Source organism: Lissotriton vulgaris, chromosome 3_1, assembly GCF_964263255.1.
Source record: "Lissotriton vulgaris chromosome 3_1, aLisVul1.2, whole genome shotgun sequence".
NCBI lineage: Eukaryota > Metazoa > Chordata > Amphibia > Caudata > Salamandridae > Lissotriton > Lissotriton vulgaris.
The window spans coordinates 1515070414-1515091313 of record NC_141689.1 but is presented as its reverse complement, the minus strand read 5'-3'; the positions used below and the strand labels follow the sequence as shown (position 1 = coordinate 1515091313).

The 20900-nt window shown below is 46.0% G+C and overlaps 1 protein-coding gene across 4 annotated transcripts in view; it reads right to left on the bottom strand.

Moving 5' to 3' along the window:
• Positions 1 to 20900, bottom strand: part of SEC31A (SEC31 homolog A, COPII component) — a 256619-nt gene that overhangs the window by 74566 nt on the left and 161153 nt on the right. For all 4 annotated transcript variants that reach the window (XM_086961994.1, XM_086961992.1, XM_086961993.1 and 1 more), the window contains exons 8-11: positions 19256 to 19355; positions 18941 to 19102; positions 18695 to 18847; positions 1015 to 1254 (exon numbers count right to left, since the gene is read on the bottom strand). In XM_086961994.1, the coding sequence (XP_086818120.1) occupies positions 1015 to 1254; positions 18695 to 18847; positions 18941 to 19102; positions 19256 to 19355 (655 nt within the window). The remainder of the gene's footprint in view (positions 1 to 1014; positions 1255 to 18694; positions 18848 to 18940; positions 19103 to 19255; positions 19356 to 20900) is intronic.

Here is a 20900-nt window from a genome sequence, read left to right as displayed (position 1 = left end):
CACCAAACAACAAGGTGGTGGCCACAGAGGGAGCCCCAGGCGCCCTCATGCTGCAGGAGCTAGCATTGCTCCTATATGGCGGGAGTAGCTGTTTGTGATTGCTCCTGTTGGGCGGGAGCAATAGTTTTTTTCCAGCCCGCAAGAGCACGGGCAGAGAAACTTAAGCGTGCTCCCATCCGGCGGGAACATTTTTAAAGCTTATGCCAAGTGAGAGCAGACATGCTTTCCTTCCGTGTTAATGCAAGCAGCAAAGTCATGTCTGCTCCCGCCCTTCATGTCTGCTCCTGCCAGGTGGAAGGAAATCTATGTTTTTTAATGCCCGCGCTAATGCGAGTAGGGAAACTACCACCACCACTTTATGTGCTAAACCCCTGCCAGGGAAAGCAATGTCAATGACCGGATGATTTGTTGCGTCTCTCCAGGTCATAATACAAATTCATAAGACCTCAATCATGTCAAAGGACAGGATTAGGCCTCTATACACACGCTAAATTTGTGTAAAACGAGTGTCACAATCAAAAGTCAGGATACCACATACATGGAGTTAGGCACTAAGGGCAGGGGTACATGACTGTAGATCATGCAGGGAACACATCCAGCGACCCATACATATGCTTGATAAAAACTAAAGTTGAAAGGGAATTACTGTGGACTGAGTTAACATTTCCTTCAGCATGAAAAATAAAAGGTATAATATACCCACACATACTGACCCTATCTTTCATCCACCCACACACAACAGTACACTCCAACACAGCCATTATCAGATGTTGAAACAATCAACATCAGACACCCACTATCATGCACCAACACACTACAAAGCCTCTTTCAACTATAAATTGATAAGAAAACAATAGTAGATTTTTTTACCTTTCTTTGTCCCTTCGAGGCGATTATCTTTGGGGATAAATAAGGTTAGGACACAGATTGCTTGAAAGGTCTTGTATAAACGCGCTAACAGTATACTTTTTCCAATCCCTTACATCAAACATCTCTTTAATGTGTCTTGCTTACCTTTAGGAAAGACCACACATTTTTTTCGAAGTCTGTCTGGGATGCTTCTACCTTCTTCTGACAATACTCTGCAAAACCGCCCTTACACACCACTTCTTGCAGCTGATCTGAGCGGTTCAGGAACTCCTTCTCCGTGACCACCTGGCTGACATACACATGGAAGTGCTGTTGTACAGTCTGTGAATGCTGCTGCTGTTGTGGGGGCTTTTCATTCTCAAATGTAACCAATTTGCCACCAAACTGTAAATGAAAAAAAAAAAGATGTATACAAGCTGCAATGATGAAAGATGTCAGCTTGTGGAACATTCTGCAAGTGGATAGATATAGATATATAGATATATAGATATATAGATATATAGATATATATATATATATATATATGCAACAATCCCTGCTTTCTCTCGCCTGGAGCCCGGTCCCGGATACCATCGGCGCAGAAGAAGAGAGGAGACCAAAATGCAGGTGAGCAGTGTGTTTATTCAATTAGGAAAACGGCACACCTCAGCATAACGTTTCGGCCTTCACAGAGGCCTTGGTAGATATATATATATTACACATCGGCTACAAGGCCCTACATATTTCTGTGAATCCAGAACGCAAATAAGTGTTCAAGTTAGAAGTTGCTCACTAATACTAACAAGCATTTGCAATGCAATAGTTCTCGCATTAGTGAAAGTTTGAGTTTTTGGCGTAGCAAATATTAATGCAACATTACTAGCTCGAATTTTGGTAATGTAGACCTATAGAGTGTGGTGTGGTACAGTGAAGTGGTGTAGTATAGAGTATAGGAAATTATTATAGAGTGTAGTGGAGTGGAGTAGTTTAGCATGGAGTGGGGTTGGGTTGAGTAAAGTGGAGGAAAGTTTATAGAGTGGAATTGTGTGTGCTTGTATTATGATAAAATATAGTAATATTATGTAGGAATGAATGTATGAGAAATATAGGTTGGTGGTACTACATTTGTTGTACCTATTTTATTTGTAATGTGTTTTTTTCTGCAAGGTAACTACTCTTAACTGCATGTTTGGTTGCCTGTTTGGGCCTTAAGCAGTGCATATAAAATAATAGTATAATAAAGAATTTTCTGTAAGCAGAAATAATACGGAAACATATTGTACAGCATGCAAAAAGCTAGCAATTTAGTTGCAAAGATAGCGGTTTATAACATTTGAAGTGTATAAAAGGTGCATAAAAAGCAAAAAGTTAGTAAGAAATGTTGCACAAGTAAAAACTCTAGTGTAATGTGTACAGTATAAGGTTATTGGCAGCCCCCTGGTAATACGGAGTGTTTGTAGGGTGACAGGGGGGCCTTGGGGCAACCTATTTAAGATATAGTAGAGCTAATACATTTGTGGGATTGTGGGCTGTATTTAAATGTGTGATGTACTTGGTGAGCTTTAGCGGGTGTTGGCTGATTATGAGCATCCCGGAGGCAGATTTGTAATAATATACACTGTTTACATTGTTCCAATTAAAAGGTGAGTGCGTGTTAATGTGGACAAAAATGCATGGGAAAAATAAAAAAATAAAGTGTAAAAGAAGTTGTGTATGGGTACATAAAATAGTAAGGCGCTATTGTATGCTAAAAAGATATAAATAAGCATATGGAAGAGGGAAAAAAGTTAAAGGGCATTTGTGTGGGTATTTAACAATGGAAATGGTCTGGCATTTAATAAAAACAAGTTTGAGCTATTCGCATTGTAAATTATGTCTTTTATTTATGTTTTGGTTTTCAAAACACAAATGAAAGGCATTATCAATTGCAATACCAATAGCGCAAAATCTCGCAAGTGAAAGACCTATTGCATTACAAATGCTTGTTAAGGGAGGGTCAGGTGAACCTGCACATTGATCACAGTGTTGTGCTGATTCACATTTCAAGGGGGGCTCTCAGGACAGAAGTTAACTTGTTTACACTCTACCACTGTGCTACCTCAACTCATTCAAGCAACACTACAGGATTTAATGAGGCGTGAATCAGAGCTGCAACAGCCGGACCCTGGAGCTCTTCACAGAACGGGAAGGGAATGATATAATATATATATATATATATATATATATATATATACATATACATATACATAAACACACACACTCACACATATATACGCACACACACACATATCTTTTTATAAAAGATGCCGAGACCTTAAAGGAGAATAATTTAGTTCCATTTCTATGTCTGTGCCCCTCCCGGTTTTCGTTCTGAAAATCTGGTCACACTAGGTTATGCTATGCCACTAGCTCAGTGCCACTGCACCTCCTGAACTATTGATAGCTAGGACCCAGCCCCCGAGAAAGTTCACGAGATGATGGAGTGTAGACATTGTAAACCCCACTTCACCTTCAACACACCCTCCCACGCGCACTGCTGCAAAGTGACACTCGTGTCAGCGCTGAGAAACAACGGTCATCTCGGATAGCAGTTTACACTCCATTTCAGTAACAAGCATTTGCAATGCAATAGGTCTCGCATTAGGAAAATGTGAGCTATTGGTATTGTAAATGACTTTTTTTTAAATATGTGTTGGCTTTGAAAATATATAAATTAATAGCATTGTTATTCACAAAGCCAATAACATACATTTTCCTAATGCGAGTCCTATTGGCTATGGGAATGCTTGTTGGTGTATTAGAGTAATGTGGTGGTGTCCCAGAGTGATGTGGTGGTGTCCCAGAGTGATGTGGTGGTGTCCCAGAGTGATGTGGTGGTGTCCCAGAGTGACGTGGTGGTGTCCCAGAGTGACGTGGTGGTGTCCCAGAGTGACGTGGTGGTGTCCCAGAGTGACGTGGTGGTGTCCCAGAGTGACGTGGTGGTGTCCCAGAGTGACGTGGTGGTGTCCCAGAGTGACGTGGTGGTGTCCCAGAGTGACGTGGTGGTGTCCCAGAGTGACGTGGTGGTGTCCCAGAGTGACGTGGTGGTGTCCCAGAGTGACGTGGTGGTGTCCCAGAGTGACGTGGTGGTGTCCCAGAGTGACGTGGTGGTGTCCCAGAGTGACGTGGTGGTGTCCCAGAGTGACGTGGTGGTGTCCCAGAGTGACGTGGTGGTGTCCCAGAGTGACATGGTGGTATCCCAGAGTGACGTGGTGGTGTCCCAGAGTGATGTGGTGGTGTCCCAGAGTGATGTGGTGGTGTCCCAGAGTGATGTGGTGGTGTCCCAGAGTGATGTGGTGGTGTCCCAGAGTGATGTGGTGGTGTCCCAGAGTGATGTGGTGGTGTCCCAGAGTGATGTGGTGGTGTCCAAGAGTGATGTGGTGGTGTCCAAGAGTGATGTGGTGGTGTCCAAGAGTGATGTGGTGGTGTCCTAGAGTGATGTGGTGGTGTCCTAGAGTGATGTGATGGTGTTGTGTTGCGTTCAGCAGTGTAAGGCATGCTGCAGGTTGAGGCATGGAGCAGTGTGAGATGTGCAGCAGTGTGAGGCATACAGCAGTGTGAGGTGTACAGCAGTGTGAGGTGTGCAGCAGTGTGCAGCAGTGTGGGGCGTGCAGCAGTGTGAGGTGGGCAGCAGTGTGAGGTGTGTGGCAGTGTGCAGCATGCAGTAGTATGAGTAAGGCAGCAGTGTGCAGCGTGGAGCAGTGTGAGGTGTGCAGCAGTGTGTGGCGTGCAGCAGTGTAAGGCATGCAGCAGTGTAAGGCGTGCAGCATTGCGAGTCGTGCGGTAGTGTGCAGCATGCAGCAGTGTGAGTATTGCAGCAGTTTGCAGCATGCAGCAGTGTGTAGCAGTGTGAGGCGTACAGCAGTGTGCAGCATTGCGAGTCGTGCGGTAGTGTGCAGCATGCAGCAGTGTGAGTATTGCAGCAGTGTGCAGCATGCAGCAGTGTGCAGCAGTGTGAGGCGTGCAGCAGTGTGAGGCGCGCGCAGCAGTGTGTGGCGTGCAGCAGTGTGTGGTGTGCAGCAGTGTGTGGCGTGCAGCAGTGTGAGGCGTGCAGCAGTGTGAGGCGTGCAGCAGTGTGAGGCGTGCAGCAGTGTGAGGCGTGCAGCAGTGTGAGGCGTGCAGCAGTGTGTGGCATGCAGCAGTGTGAGGCATGCAGGAGTGTGAGTCCTGTGGTAGTGTGAGTAATGCAGCAATGTGTGGCGTGCAGTAGTGTGTGGCGTGCAGCAGTGTGAGTAATGCAGCAGTGTGAGGCGTGCAGCAGTGTGAGTTGTGCGGTAGTGTGCAGCATGCAGTAGTGTGAGTAATGCAGCAGTGTGCAGTGTGCAGCAGTGTGAGGCGTGCAGCAGTGTGAGGCATGCAGCAGTGTGAGGCATGCAGCAGTGTGTGACGTGCAGCAGTGTGTGGTGTGACGTGCAGCAGTGTGTGACGTGCAGCAGTGTGTGACGTGCAGCAGTATGTGGCATGCAGCAGTGTGTGACGTGCAGCAGTGTGTGGCATGCAGCAGTGTGAGTAATGCAGCAGTGTGCAGCGTGCAGCAATGTGAGGCTTGCAGCAGTGTGAGGCATGCAGCAGTGTGAGGCATGCAGCAGTGTGAGTCGTGCGATAGTGTGCAGCATGCAGCAGTGAGTAATGCAGCAGTGTGCAGCGTTGTGAGGCGTGCAGCACTGAGGCGTGCAGCAGTGCGAGGCGTGGCGTGCAGCAGTGCGAGGCGTGGCGTGCAGCAGTGCGAGGCGTGGCGTGCAGCAGTGTGAGGCGTGGCGTGCAGCAGTGCGAGGCGTGGCGTGCAGCAGTGCGAGGCGTGGCGTGCAGCAGTGCGAGGCGTGGCGTGCAGCAGTGTGTGGCGTGCAACAGTGTGGGGCATGCAGCAGTGTGAGTAATGCAGCAGTGTGCATCAGTGTGAGGCTTGCAGCAGTGTGAGGCGTGCAGCAGTGTGAGGCGTGCAGTAGTGCGAGGCGTGCAGCAGTGCGAGGCGTGCAGCAGTGTGAGTAATGCAGCAGTGTGCAGCATGCAGCAGTGCACACGTTCCTTTAAAGGCGTCTGCAGAGCAGCGCGTGATAAAGAGGCGGACGTTCATTTAACACCCTCTTTGATAATGGACAATAGGGGACTGCAGTCTGCAGCTGATTCAGCGATTCGGTCTAAACTTTTACGATGAGCTTTGAGCAACTTTACTAAAGACACAATTTACTTAGTAATATGGTGCCCTTGAATTGCACAACAGTGCATGTTCCAAACAGGTTAAAAATCACCAAACAATGGTTTATATTACTTAGATTTGGATAGTATGGACATTCTTTAGCTATAAGAAAACACACAATTTGGAAACCAAACGCATTCTCGCGCAAGCAGATGTGGCTTGGAAATGACAAAGTGAGCTTCAAAAATGTTCTCAAGATGTTTATCGGCGCACTGTTGTCTTCCAACTCCAACTTGTACAAGTAAATAAATGGCAGATTCCCGCAACGTGGAAAAATACCTTTCATGGGAAATCGTAAATTGGTTAGCTGGTGGAAGTGCCGGTGAACGAAGTCTATTCGCCAGATCATTTCCTAAATACCTTGTACCCAGACCTGACTGTCACTTCACAATTCGACAGTCATTACGTCATTTAGTTTGGTTGCTTTGCTTAAAGTCAGCAGAGACTACAGCCCCCAGAAAGCACTGATATGCAAAATAAAAATCGATGTCTGGACCTATTTAGTTTGCAGTACAGAATGAGCTGGCGCACCTAATATTATGTTGTCTGTGTGTTAGTCGGTGTAAAATGTGCCTTTCGGCCGGTAGACTGTTCTTATGTCACGGTCTCTTAAAGCGACCTCCAGCTGTCTAACTGCGGCCTGTCTACCGACAGTCACTCATGTATGTTCTATCTTTGATTGCATTACCTGCTTTCCTGGGTAGGGAGGAAGAACTGCATTATTTTAACAGCGGAGTCATGAGTATGAGGATTTAACAGCAAAAAGACCAACATTTATGAACAGTATTTCCGGGGGAAAAAAATTATGACTAATAAAACCAGTCTTCTACAAATCCGGCCGACAAAATAAACGAGCGGCAAAGAACAAAAACAAAGTGGACACACAATGTCAACAGATATATTCCTTCGTAGCACGTCTCTGTAGGCTAAAACATTTATTTTAAAGAATTCAGACTTTACTACGAATTGACGGAATGGAAGTTCATGTCCCCAAATCAATGACTTTGCTCAAAACACTTCCGTATGTCTGGATTTGGATACAAAATCCCAAACTATTTAGACTTTCAGAGAGTTGTCTGCGAACACACAACGCCTAACTTTAAACAAGTAAACTCACCGCCGCAGCCCGGCTTCAAAAGGAAGCCAGGCAACTTTGTTGGGACGGGGCGGGGCCGGACAAAAACAGGAAGCAGGCGCTCCTGTGCCCACCGGAGGATTTCTGTGTTAGCTAGCGGGGCTCCCGTGCTCGTGGAGAGCCCCGCGGCCCCCACCTGTTAACTGGAATGACCCGCTGGCTGCCAAGGGACACGCAAGAAGAACCTGGTGAGGGGGATGTGTGCGCGTGTGTGTGTGTGCGCACGTGTGTGTATGCGTGTGTATGTATGCGTGTGTGTGTTAAAATAGCACGATGACTGGTTGGTGGTGGGTGGGTGTGTGTGTGTGTGTGGGGGGGGGGGGGGGGGGGAGGTGGTGTGTAGGTGAGTGTCTGTCTGCCCGTTTGTCTGTTTGTCTGTATGCTACGCGAAAGCTAGCGAAACAGCGCGCAAGCAGCCAGCAGCAAAGGCGCGCTCACGAGGGGAAATCTGAGACAGCAGAAGCTCGTGGCCGAACGCTGTCTCAGATTCCCCCGAAAGTAACAGCTATAGTCCTGAGCTTAGACAGCGCATGCTACGCATGCGCAGCTCTACGCTCGACCTAAAAATGAATGTCCTTCCTACCTCCACGGTACTCCTCTGCAAGCGTTTCAGGGACCGCAAATCGCAGTTCACCTTGAACTGCACAAAAATGCTCTCGCCACCGAAGAACACAAGTTGATGACTCTCGGTAGGTTAAAACCAGCTTACTCCACCAGCCAGGCTAACCGTCTGAGCGCTCTGAAGGCACCCTAAACCCTGCACCTCTGAGGCTTGCTCACCGAACCAAAATAAAAACCAAAAAAACGCGAAGTTTCTCTAATCGTATGCATGATAGGGCCATTCAAGATGATAATATGGTAAAGATGTGGCGAATAGGACAGGTGGCAGCAGCAAAAAAGTGCCAAATAGAACACAGGGTGGAAGCCCAGAGGAGACTATGGGGCAGCAAACTGGACAAGGGGAGGGTAGAGGTGGGCGAACCTATAAAAGCTCGAGCCAGATGCCTTGCTCTGGCTCCGCCCAGCGTACTCTTGGAGACTCGTGCCCAAACAAGCCGAGGGTTACATGTGACGTCTGTCTGCCACCCACACTAAACGTAGGCGCCAAGAATTAAAGACAAGCCATGCATTTAAGCAGTGGCGGGATACCACAAAGTAAAACTAGAACATTTCAGATCAAGCTCGTTTCTCTTCATAACTAAATTGTGAGATTCTAGGAGATGGGTTATTTCTCGGAGCTTACTTTTACTGAGACATATGGGAGAAGCTTTAGATGTATGCATTCAAGAATATGTGTTCTGTGCCAAACGCTTTGGCACTGAAGATAAACTATGGCGATACAGCATGTACAACAAGAATCCAGCTCACAAAGGATGCAGGACAACGGATAACCTGGTGCTGAATAACAGGTGCTTATTGTTATCAAATAAACGGAACTCAAGTCAAGTCAAAAACTTTATTCGGAGACATGTAAATCATGTCCATAAAAGTACATACATATAATACATGTTGAAAGAGAATACACTTTACAATCGCAATCCGCAAAAAATACAGTATGATACATATAACGAATCAAATAACACACTTTAAAAAGTTTCCAATGGATAAATTATTTTTAAAATTATTTTTTTTTAAATTCATGCTTTTCCTAGAACTAATTGCCTTGAGTAAATAACTAGCCGTATAAAAACAGATGTCAGGGTGATGCAAATTAAAAAGTAATTTCATTGCCGCTTTGATGGTTCTTGCTCCAAATTTAATAAATAAAGGTTTTAAAAATTTTTTTACGATATTCACTATACAGGTTACATATAAGTAGAAAGTGCTCTGTGCTTTGTTCTGAAATGTTGTCGCACCGACATGGACCTGTAGGGCGCATCTTAATCTCAGGGAATGCAACCAATAGGTGGACCGTACCCATCCTCATCCTGGTAAGAACAAACCGATGTTGCCCTTTAGTTACCTGGAAGAGGTAAGGGTGTAGGCCCACAAATTCGTTCATTTGGTTGTAACGTATACAGGTGGAAAGTTTGAGATCATCCGTGGCTCGTCTTTCTGCACAGTGATTTAAAAAGATTGATTTCAGACTCTCTTTAGAGAGATCCGAAGCAGAACAGTGATCTAATGTAACGTTTAACCCAAACACATTGGAAAAGGATTCAATTGTGTATTTAATCCATGGGATTTTGAGAAAATAGTCTAGACGTAAACAATCCTCAATGATAGCCCTATTAAATGAGGTTTCGTCTTTCGTCCAGACCGAACGCCATAGTATCAGAGGTCTCAACAGTAATAGATCATTTAGATGATGTAGTCCGAGTTCTTTGTGGACCAAACTATTAGCAGTGGATGTCGGGAGACACAATAATTTTTTCAGAAATGTATTCTCTTCTACCTGTAAAGGTTCTACCCTGGATACCCCCCATACCCCTGCTCCGTAGAGAGCAGCCGAAAGACACCTAGCTTCAAAGATCTTAAGCATTTCTTTGGGCCTTCTACTACCTAATTTACTTGCAAAAGCAAATATTCCATTGGCGCTCCTGATCATTTTGTCGCGCACCACCTTGTGCTCGACATCCCAGCGACCATTTTTGGAAAAGGTAACCCCCAGGTAGCAGAAATTTACCACACACTGCACCACTTGGCCATCAATAAGATACCTATAGGGTTTTTTAGTTTTAACATTTCTAGCTCCACACTCCATCACATATGTCTTGCTCTTGTTAATGACCAGCTTTCTTTTTTCAATAAAGGCCACAAAGTTGTCCATCAAAAGCTGTAGACCCCGAGGAGTCCTAGAAAGCAACACAGCGTCGTCCGCATAGAGTAACACGGGGATGGTACTTGTGTTTACTCTAGGGGCGTCCGCTGGTGCCTTCTTAAGGATCGAGTCTACTTCATTAATAAACAGAGTGAAAAGCAGGGGTGCCAAAACACACCCTTGTCTGATACCTCTCCTGACCCTGAATTTGTCTGTACATTTGCCCGAAGGCCCGTACCGAACACTCGAGCTAAGCCTCTCGTACAAACGGGCCAGAAAATATATAATTTCCCTAGGTGCTCCCATTTCTAGCAAGGTAGTCCATAGTATGGCGTGATCCACCAGGTCAAAAGCGCTGCTCAGATCAGCGAAACAGAGGTAGAGTGAACCATTTTTTGCTCGGGTGTATTTCCCTATCAGGAGTTCCAGGTTTAAACATTGTTCAATGCAACCTCTTCCTTTCCTGAACCCATATTGGCAGTCTGTCATTATCTGATTAGTCTCTGCCCACTCTTCTAATCGGACGAGGAGTACACGGCTCAATCTTGACGGACGAATCCAGCAATGAAATTGGCCGGTAGTTTTTAACGTTTCCTCGGTCCCCTTTCTTGTGAATGGGAACTATTATTGATTCAGACCAGGTACACGGGATAGTATAGCGAACAGCAGCATTAAAAACTTTGACTAGTACTGGCCCCCAAGTCTCAGGTGCGAATTTATACACATCAACTGGCACACCGTCGGGTCCCTGGGCCTTTCCGCCCTTACTAGCCCTGATACTACTTAGAACCTCCTGTAAGGTGATATCTAGGCTAAGTATTGGCCAGGAGCAACTTATCGGCAACATTACCGTGTTGGGATTAAAAATGCCGGAGAAATGCTGTACCCATGATTCCTTACCTACGTTTGAGGTTAACACGGGGAATTTATCATCTTTTAAAAAGGGGCTGTTTACTACTGTCCAAAAAAGAGTACAATTTTTTGATACAGCCGCTAGATCAAATCTCTCCCAAGCTTCCTCTCGTAGTTCAGCTTTCCTTTGCTTAAGAGCTAAGTTATAGTTAGATCGGAGCTTAGCTACAACCGTTTTGTCTCTAGGTTTGGTGGATAATGCCTTTTTTAATGTCTTTAGGGCCACAGTACATGCATTATTGAACCATCCCCTGGCTTTATTGTTAATATTTCCAGCAGCCCTAGTAAACTTACCACTAATAAAAACATTGATTTTAGTAAAGTGAATAATACAGGCCTCCATATTTGACTTCTCATCAATAATTGATGTAATGTCATTTAAGCAGCATGAGATAATGCAATTAGAAGTTACTTCAGCTTTATCCCCTGCCCACCTTATTCTAAATCCGTTCGGCCTATGTACATCAATGTTTATGATAGGGCTACTATCTGGAATTATGCAAACTTTCCAAAACCTAGTTTCAATAACAAGACAGTTATGATCACTAACCATATAGTCTACAACCTTGACATCAGAGCTAAAATGAGCTAGTTCGGAAGACATGCAAATAAAATCAATTACAGTGTTCGCCCCCCTCCCTACAAAAGTTGGCAAGCTATCACTCTTCCCATCCTGCTCAATCTCTAGGACCTCCATATCATAGGCGAGTAGGAAGGAGTTCAAAGTTTCTCCATATGTATTGTGTGGGAAATGTGTAGCTGGCTCTCCAACACGGTTCAAAGTGCCACACAACTTTTGATTAGAGAGAGGGCAAACAGAAATGTTAAAATCTCCAACATATATGAGCTCAAAAACTGTATTAGAAGCTTTCATCAATTGTTTGATTGCGATGTCTAATTCTAAAATAACCATGTGTCTGCTAGCATCAAAAACATTATTATACATATTAATCAGTAGAATGTTTTTGTCTGCCTCATCAACTAACCACAGCAGTTGGGAATTATTGCCCACGGTGATATGCTCCTTCACCCTAATTCGCATTTTCACAGAGATCAGAATTAGCAAACCACCTTTGGCCCTCCCTGAGGTAGTTGCCACTGCTGGTAGCTCATATGCTACAAAACCATCAAGGCCCTTAAAGTTTAGACACCAGGTCTCTTGTAGACATAAGATATCAAATGTTCTGATTAGTTCTAGCCACCCTAATACTTCAAATTTAGAAGCTAGTCCTGCTATGTTCCAACTAGCAATGTGGCAAGATGTTGATGCCCCCTCTAAGATATTGCAAGATGTACCCACAGACTTAAGCAGTGTACTACCTATAGTATTTGGGGACTGATTTAGGTCTACTCCTGCGGACGCTTCGGCAATCTCGTGTCTGACCTCTTGTCAATCGCAGTTATTAAGACCAGACAGGGCATCAAACCTGTTGTGTAGTAGCAGGCTTGGTACTAGGGGAGAAGCCCAGCGGTTATGCATATTCAAGTTGTTATCCCATCCTAATGCTGGCGTTTTTGGTAGGGTTACATTTTGCTGTTCCCCATAAAAGAATTTTAATGTTAGGGGAACCACCGTACCTCTTCTACGCTGAGGCGGAAGAATATGCGTTAGGACATTTGGGAGTACTTCAGGGTGTGCAAATGTCACCGCCACACAATCCCCTTTAAATCTTTTAGGGCGATTCCCAATCCAGGGAACGCGTTTAACTGCTTTAATATCGTGCGCCAGTTGCTGTAACCCTCCAGGTGCTAACCTCATGTTACCTGAAAGCCAATGGAGGGCCTTACTAGTCAGAGAGCTAGATGACTCGGTAATGCCGTCGTCCAAAAGGGGAACATTAGCTAACACCAGTACAACAGGTGAGGCTTCCTCAATAAACTGCAGTGGGTCTGTACCGTGAACTTGTGCTTGTGGTAAATTTACTATCAACGGACACCCTTCTGCTGTTGTTACGTGTTGATTATCTTTTGGGGCCGGCATATGGACTTGATTAGTCAGCACACCAGATGTCCCTTCTCCAACTTGGTTAACCCCTACGGTACTATTTCTTGTTGTTAATAAGGTATTAAGACTGCCTATTTCCTCCGTCAACTTTGTTTGCACACCTCCAAGTCTTTTTACTTCAGCCTGCAATTTATCGATTTTAGAGATCAGAGGTTTTACAATTTCATTAAGTTTACCCTCTACAACCTCAAGCAGTTTACTAAACATTTCGTCATCTCCTCTGTTTCTTAAAGTCCCTTCCCCTACAGCCTTTTGGGGAGCTCTCAAGGAGCCTGGGGATAATGTTCTTTTCCTTTTCACTCTTGGCCTTGGACCGCCCTGTTTCCGCTGATTCTTCACACAGGTGCGCACAGGCTCAATTGGTGGTAAATCGTCCTCCACAGGACCAGTTACAGTTTCTGGGTCTGAATCTATAACATTGTCAGAGTCTACATCCAGAATAACAGGGGATGGTAACGTGGTCAATGGCTGGCTACCAGGCTCAATAATAGGTGATGCATTTGATGAAACCCTGGTTTCCACCAACACGAAAGGGCTATCGTCAGTTGACAGAGGTAAAGTAGGGCTTAACCTGCGCAAATCTGGTGACTGGCTTAGCCCAAGTGATTCCCTCCTTTGTTCGTTTATTTTCTTTACTGTTTGCACAACATAGTTATCCATGGTGTTTGCGGGCAGAGCAGCAGGTTTCTTTTTGGACATCATATGTATATAACGCAGTTAACAAACAACACAGGGACGACAACAGAGTCTTACTTGTAGGAGCGTCTCTGAAGGAACAGGGGGTCGGGCCCTACCCCTGCCTCTTCCTGCCGATGAGGGCCGTAGAGGGCCCGCCCTTTGCCCGGGCTTAGCTCCGGGCGTCCCACTCGCGTCCCGCTAAGCTGGTCCTGCGGCGCTTATGTGCGCCTCCCCTGGCGCCCTCGCGGTGTCACTAACGCGCGCCGCCGCGTAGGCTGCCGGGATTCGTAGTCCCGGAGCGGCGGCGCGAGCAAACTGCAGGTAAGGTGACTCTCGGCGGTGGCGGCGTGGGCTGAGACTCCTGGCAAGCTGTGGAGTGTAGCGGCGTCTCTCAGGTAAGTTAATGCGTGTCCCAGAGCTCCGCCGGTCCTGCGGCGCTTATGTGCGCCTCCCCTGGCGCCCTCGCGGTGTCACTAACGCGCGCCGCCGCGTAGGCTGCCGGGATTCGTAGTCCCGGAGCGGCGGCGCGAGCAAACTGCAGGTAAGCTGACTCTCGGCGGTGGCGGCGTGGGCTGAGACTCCTGGCAAGCTGTGGAGTGTAGCGGCGTCTCTCAGGTAAGTTAATGCGTGTCCCAGAGCTCCGCCGGTCCTGCAGCGCTTATGTGCGCCTCCCCTGGCGCCCTCGCAGTGTCACTAACGCGCGCCGCCGCGTAGGCTGCCGGGATTCGTAGTCCCGGAGCGGCGGCGCAAGCAAACTGCAGGTAAGGTGACTCTCAGCGGTGGCGGCGTGGGCTGAGACTCCTGGCAAGCTGTGGAGTGTAGCGGCGTCTCTCAGGTAAGTTAACACCATCGCTGCTAGCGATATTTTGCTGCTGTGCTGGATCTTCCTATTTCCCATTGTTCATGACGAGCTGGGCTCGTCATCAGTGTTTGAGGAGGCTACACCATGACGAGCCCAGCTCGTCATGAGCCTGGAAGGGGTTAATGCGTGTCCCAGAGCTCCGCCGGTCCTGCGGCGCTTATGTGCGCCTCCCCTGGCGCCCTCGCGGTGTCACTAATGCGCGCCGCCGCGTAGGCTGCCGGGATTCGTAGTCCCGGAGCGGCGGCGCGAGCAAACTGCAGGTAAGGTGACTCTCGGCGGTGGCGGCGTGGGCTGAGACTCCTGGCAAGCTGTGGAGTGTAGCGGCGTCTCTCAGGTAAGTTAATGCGTGTCCCAGAGCTCCGCCGGTCCTGCGGCGCTTATGTGCGCCTCCCCAGGCGCCCTCGCGGTGTCACTAACGCGCGCCGCCGCGTAGGCTGCCGGGATTCGTAGTCCCGGAGCGGCGGCGCGAGCAAACTGCAGGTAAGGTGACTCTCGGCGGTGGCGGCGTGGGCTGAGACTCCTGGCAAGCTGTGGAGTGTAGCGGCGTCTCTCAGGTAAGTTAATGCGTGTCCCAGAGCTCCGCCGGTCCTGCGGCGCTTATGTGCGCCTCCCCTGGCGCCCTCGCGGTGTCACTAACGCGCGCCGCCGCGTAGGCTGCCGGGATTCGTAGTCCCGGAGCGGCGGCGCGAGCAAACTGCAGGTAAGGTGACTCTCGGCGGTGGCGGCGTGGGCTGAGACTCCTGGCAAGCTGTGGAGTGTAGCGGCGTCTCTCAGGTAAGTTAATGCGGGAACTCATTTTTATCGACCTCGGAAGGATGAAAGGCTGAGCGGACCCGCCAGGATTCGAAACCCTGACCATGGGAATGAACACAGGGGGTGCATTAGTCCACTGAGCCACCAGACCCCACATCTTAGTTCACTATTGGCATTTCTGGGAAAGGCGGGTATGATTTTGTTAAAACTATTACTTTGTAATTAATACCTTCAATGCAGCGAGGGTTATATCTTGATGCGAAAACGCTATTAGTGCTTAATTTGTAAAAAGATTGAGCGCAGCCCAAAACACAGCGCAGAAGCCCGTGGCCAGCTGATTAAATGTCCACCCGCCGAAGGATGCGTATTCGGTGCCTCTTTACTCCACTATCATCACTCCCTGCCCCTTTTACTCACTCTTCCCAGTTCCTACTGTCTCCCTATTGATGTATTTCCACATATATATTCCCCCATCGTTCTCCTTGTGTACGTTTTCCTCCCTTCTTTCTCGCCATAAATGTTAGATGAGGAAAAAAGTGCTGGTCGACAAAATGAGGGTGAGCCCCCATCAGCAACCACCGGCTCAAATTAAGCACTGACCACATGTCAAAGCAATACACTTAAAAATGAAGAGGCCATGATATTTTGCATGGTGTGTGTTGCATATTTTACAGAACCAAATATTTTTCAAGGCTCTGCTTGTGCGCATGATTTTAGAGCCAAGCAAGGCCATTGCCGCGGATCGCTCTCGTTTTTTGGGGGGGGCTCGCCCACCTTGTGTGAAAGTAAAGCGGTGTGGTAGAGCTCACAGGGCGGGAGTAAAAAAAACACTGAAGATGCGATGGTGTGAATACTTCCTCGGAGCAGGAGGCAGCTACAAGGATACAGCCGCGAGCAAGTCCTCTGCCCAGAGGCCGGCAGAGGAGACGCAGCATACGAATTAAAGTTACAGCATATTAGGATACTGTGCCGTAAACTAAAATACAAAAATAAGACATTTGTAAAGTAACAATGCAAATAGCACGATCAAAAGAAATATCTGTACTGCAGAAACTACTCTGAAGTTTGGGATTCCAAGTGCTCTCATTAAGCGCCATGAAACAACCTGGGCACAACTAGGCGCTATCAACTCCTTACCGATGTGCACCTCACCCGTACAGAACATTACCTGGCTCCAGCATGCATGTCACCGAGCAGCCCAACGAGTAGTAGGAGCAAGTCCTGGCTTTGGAGTTCCGCTCATGCACTTCGAAGTCCAGGTTGGCGCACCAACTCCGTTCCACGGTCGGCTGGAGTAGCGGCTCGGTCTCCATTGTGGCTGGGGACCAACTGACTAGGACAGACTGAGCCAAGCAGTTCCTACCTCGAACCCAAGGGAGTCCTCCTCAACAGGATCGCAGTACTGTCAATTATTTCTTTAAAAATATAGTGCTTCTAGATCTTCACACTCGAAAAGTACGCGGAGAAAAATAATAAAAACAAGCGGCAGTGAAAGCGATCGCGAAAGCAATCGCAATTGTAAAAAAACAAAAAAAAAACCACCCGCGAGTGGTGCACGCGCCACAGCGAAATGTGCTTTTAATTATCGCGCCCGTGTCTGGGCACGATAAGTGAAACCACATGGACTTTGGTGCGCGTAATAGACACCAATAAGCCATGGGTGGAAAAATGAGCCCGCCTTTGGCCTATTGCATGCTCTCTTGATAAAAAAAACACGAATGCAAAGGCCAATAGCGGGGCACAAAAGAATAAGCACATGCACGAGCGTGTGCTATTCCTAGGTCAGTATCCTAAACCTTATTTTTAGCTACTAAATGTCTTGTGCTATGCACTGCACCGCTAGGCGCAAGACCTAAAAACTACTTCTATTAAAGATTTATGCTTAGCATTTCATGTGTTATTTAACAAACAGCGGCATAGAAGAAACCACAGCATTGACTGCTTGAAAGGTACACAAAAGTGGAAAAAATAAGTACCAAATAGTGATGAATAAAGCATTTTCACATGTCACACCTCTCATGTATATCCTTCACTGTATTGTGCATGAACACTCTAAAGTTGCCTGTCCTTTGAGTGAAACTAATAAACTTTGGAGACACCCCAATCTGAACATCCCTTTCCCACCTTTCTCTCCTGTGAATAAGCAAAGAAATATATAGCAAGACCAAATGCTGAAGCTATAACTAAAAAAACTCTTAATGGCGTAGGTGCATAAAGTACCAATAATTAATTCTAGAATTTAGGCGAGCATTTATTTATGCCTGTCTCATGGCTTATTACAAAAGTGCAATACTGTTAAATAAAATTGACACAATAAATAAAACAGGACACAGCAATATTTTACAATACGAATCTACTAGAATATGACATTATTCCTTGCACACAAACAGTAAATGGGATCAAAATGTTATTGAAGTACTAAGAATCTGAAGCTAGTTAACAGAAAGAATATCATCTATGGCAATGTTACCACTGTATAACAGAGAAGCATACATAGATTACACAATGTATTACCAAGGAACATTGCTCTAGTTTCTTGTAGATTGTGGCAAAAGATAAAACCTTATGTACATCATTTTTTTGCAGAATGCCTTGCTGACCTTCCCTCGTGATTGCCTTTTTTAGGGCGACAAAGGGCCCATTGTTTTCTTATGCTTCGGTGAGATTTTGCAGACTTTAAATTTTTTCTGATGTAGTGTGTCATTGAGTCCATTTACGGAAGACACAGGGTGGATATCACAATCAAACAAAGGCACCAAATTAATCAGAGACAAGCCTGTCTGCAGCAGGTCTTGGCACCACAAAAGTCCAGACAAGTTGTGGCAGGATCTGAGTAAAAAGTGATCCTTTCAAATGGGAGCTATTTACATGAACTCATTTAAATGTACTGACCAACAAAAGCCTGAAAATATGAACCTTAACAATACTACTCCAAACAGGAATGAAAAACTGCAACTTCTGATCGATTAGGCACGGGGTCCCCGTCTTCAAATGCTTCAGTTTTGTTTAACTCTTCTACTCAACTCAACTGTTTGGAAATGCTGTTCTGTGCTGCTCTTCATTAACACTGTAGTTTACAGCACTATTCAAGTCGAATAAATGGGGTTAGATCACTCGCTTGAAAACTGCTGTACTAAAGCCGAAAACAATTGAAATTTAAAACAATGCAAATGAGGCTGACATAATTAGTACATATTTCAGTGACATCCATTTTGTAACTCAAATATGCTGTAAGACAAACTGCACCGGGACACTGGACATTAGGTTTTGCTGTCACCTAATCAAGATTGGAATAGGAGCCATAAACCACTTCCTTTCCTAGTGTTCTCTGCTCTTAAGTAGAACACATTAAAGTAGAATTGGCTGCTATGGATCAAATTAGTTGCACGTGATCTTTTTTACCCAATTACAAGTACAATCCTTAATAGTTATGCTAACCTTACTGCAAACTCTCCTATTCACTTCCCACCAGGTTAACAAACCTAGCAGTAAAATGAACTTACTGAAAAGGAAGCCCCAACAGGACGCCGAAGCCACTTTGGTGGTTTTTTCAATGGAGGAACCGTCATTTGCTGGGTCACTTTTTGGGGAATCTGCAGAGGAGGAAGTGCTTGCCCTGTACCAAAGGGATCCATGTTACCAAACGAGGAAGACAACTGAAAGAATTCAGACAAATTCATAAATCACACCAGCAGAACAAAGTAACCTGAGAACTGTCAAATTTCAAGCCGGCATCCAATGGTTTTTACCTTATCTGCCTGGTTCTGGCTCTGGCAGTCTATACTTCCCCCCATGATAGAGTAGATACTGATACGACCATCAAAGGAAGCAGCAGACAGCACCGCAGGGTTCCTGGGGCACCACTGGATATCAAAGCACCACTGAGTGTTTGTTTGTAGCTCATATAACACCTGCAACAACAGAGACATTGTGTATAATCTCTCTTTGAAGGTCATTTGATGCAATTTGAGGATATACACTTTATCTCTTAGGTTGAGCTCAAATATACAAAATGTGCTGTATACAGAGGCTATACCTACAAAAACATGCAAGAAAATACATACCTCTCCTGTGTTGGGATTACAACAGATAATTTTTGCATCTTTTCCACAGCTGAGTAGGAGTTCTGGGTCAGCCATACTCCATGCAATGTTCAGTATACCCCTTCAATGAAAAGAAATTTCAAACGAAACCAAGATATCTAATTGGTAAACATTTTCAAAGCAATAATGCATACGCAAGTGGTCTTATGCACCAGAAGGGAAATGAACAGATTAGCAATTTCACATGCCTAAAGTGGGGCTTTTTGAAGAAGTTAACAAATCTCTCGTCTTGTTTCACTCAAAGCTTTCCTCTTTGGTTTGCTTTCTTCTCTTCCTACCACCCCCTTTCAGATTACATCAGAAATGAAAAGCCTACTGTAATCTAGTCTAGACCATGATATTAAAGTTATAGAGAGGCACAATACATTTTCCACAAAGCGAAAGAGTAGGAAGTTAAACTTTTGCAACCAGGATTTTTTTATGCATTCCTCTATAATGGGATTATTGGATAAACTCCTAGCAAACGTTCATGCTGAAGATTGGCTGGAATGTCACAAGTCAAAATTATTTCACGGACTCCTCACCCACAATTCCCAGGTGGAACTCCCATCAGTAGCCAAAGTGACATGACTTGGTGATCACCTAATCTTGCATGGAGATTAAGCACATCAAAGGTCATTGCGCCACCAGGCATGACAGAAATGTCCACAGAACCAGTCGGGGACCACAATTAGCATCAAGGCCAGACTGGGAACCCAAAGCAGCCCTGGCAATTTTGGCGGAGCAGCTTTGGGGGAGTGAAAGTGTGAAGCTCTCTGCTGCTTTTCTTACTTGGGCCTGATATTGTAACTGCGCTGCAAAATCTGGCCCAGTAACAAACCCCCCCCCCCCACCACTGCAAAACCGGCCTCCATTCTTCCAGCCTCCCGGGGAAAGGCCCGATGCCCACTACAGCTAGTCCGGAACTGATTAGCATCTTGTCGGAATCAGATGGCTAAACACCATACCTTTTCTGCAGATTGGAGAGTCTGAAATGGAGCCGGATCAGAGCTCCAATGAAGAATGACCTCCCTTGGGCCCATCAACCCCCGCCCTCTTGGCCTTTTAAACCCTGAATGCATAGTTTCTTAAATTTTCTTGCCAGTAGCAGCCCAGAATGTCTGTTTTAAGGGCTAAACAGTCTGCGCTAGGTGTAGGAAGCTGGCTCTCTATATAGTGGACCAAATCGAGGTACATTGTCTAGAGAATCGAGGCAACCCTTATTGGTTTACAGAGGCAAACATTATAACACTAAAGGCTCTCTTTTGTGGTAGTGTGGCCAAGCAGTTTAGGCTCATCAGAGGGTAGAGCTAAGCGTTTGTTGTACTCACATAGGCAATAAATGAGACACACTCAAAGAAAAAATCGGAGACCAATTTAGAAAAATAGCAATTTTTTTAAAATACATTTTGATAGCAAGAACCTCATGATCAGGTATTTAATTTTTAAAATATTGAATTTCACAGGTAAGTAAAATGTTAACTTAAATGTGTCTTTATGTGTAATGCTTTTGTATGGGTGAAAAAGGCATACACAGTATACAATCAATCAGGTTTCTTATAAAGCGCAACTACTCTCCCATAAGGGTCTCAAAGTGCGGGGGGGGGGGGGGGGGGGGGGGGAGTCT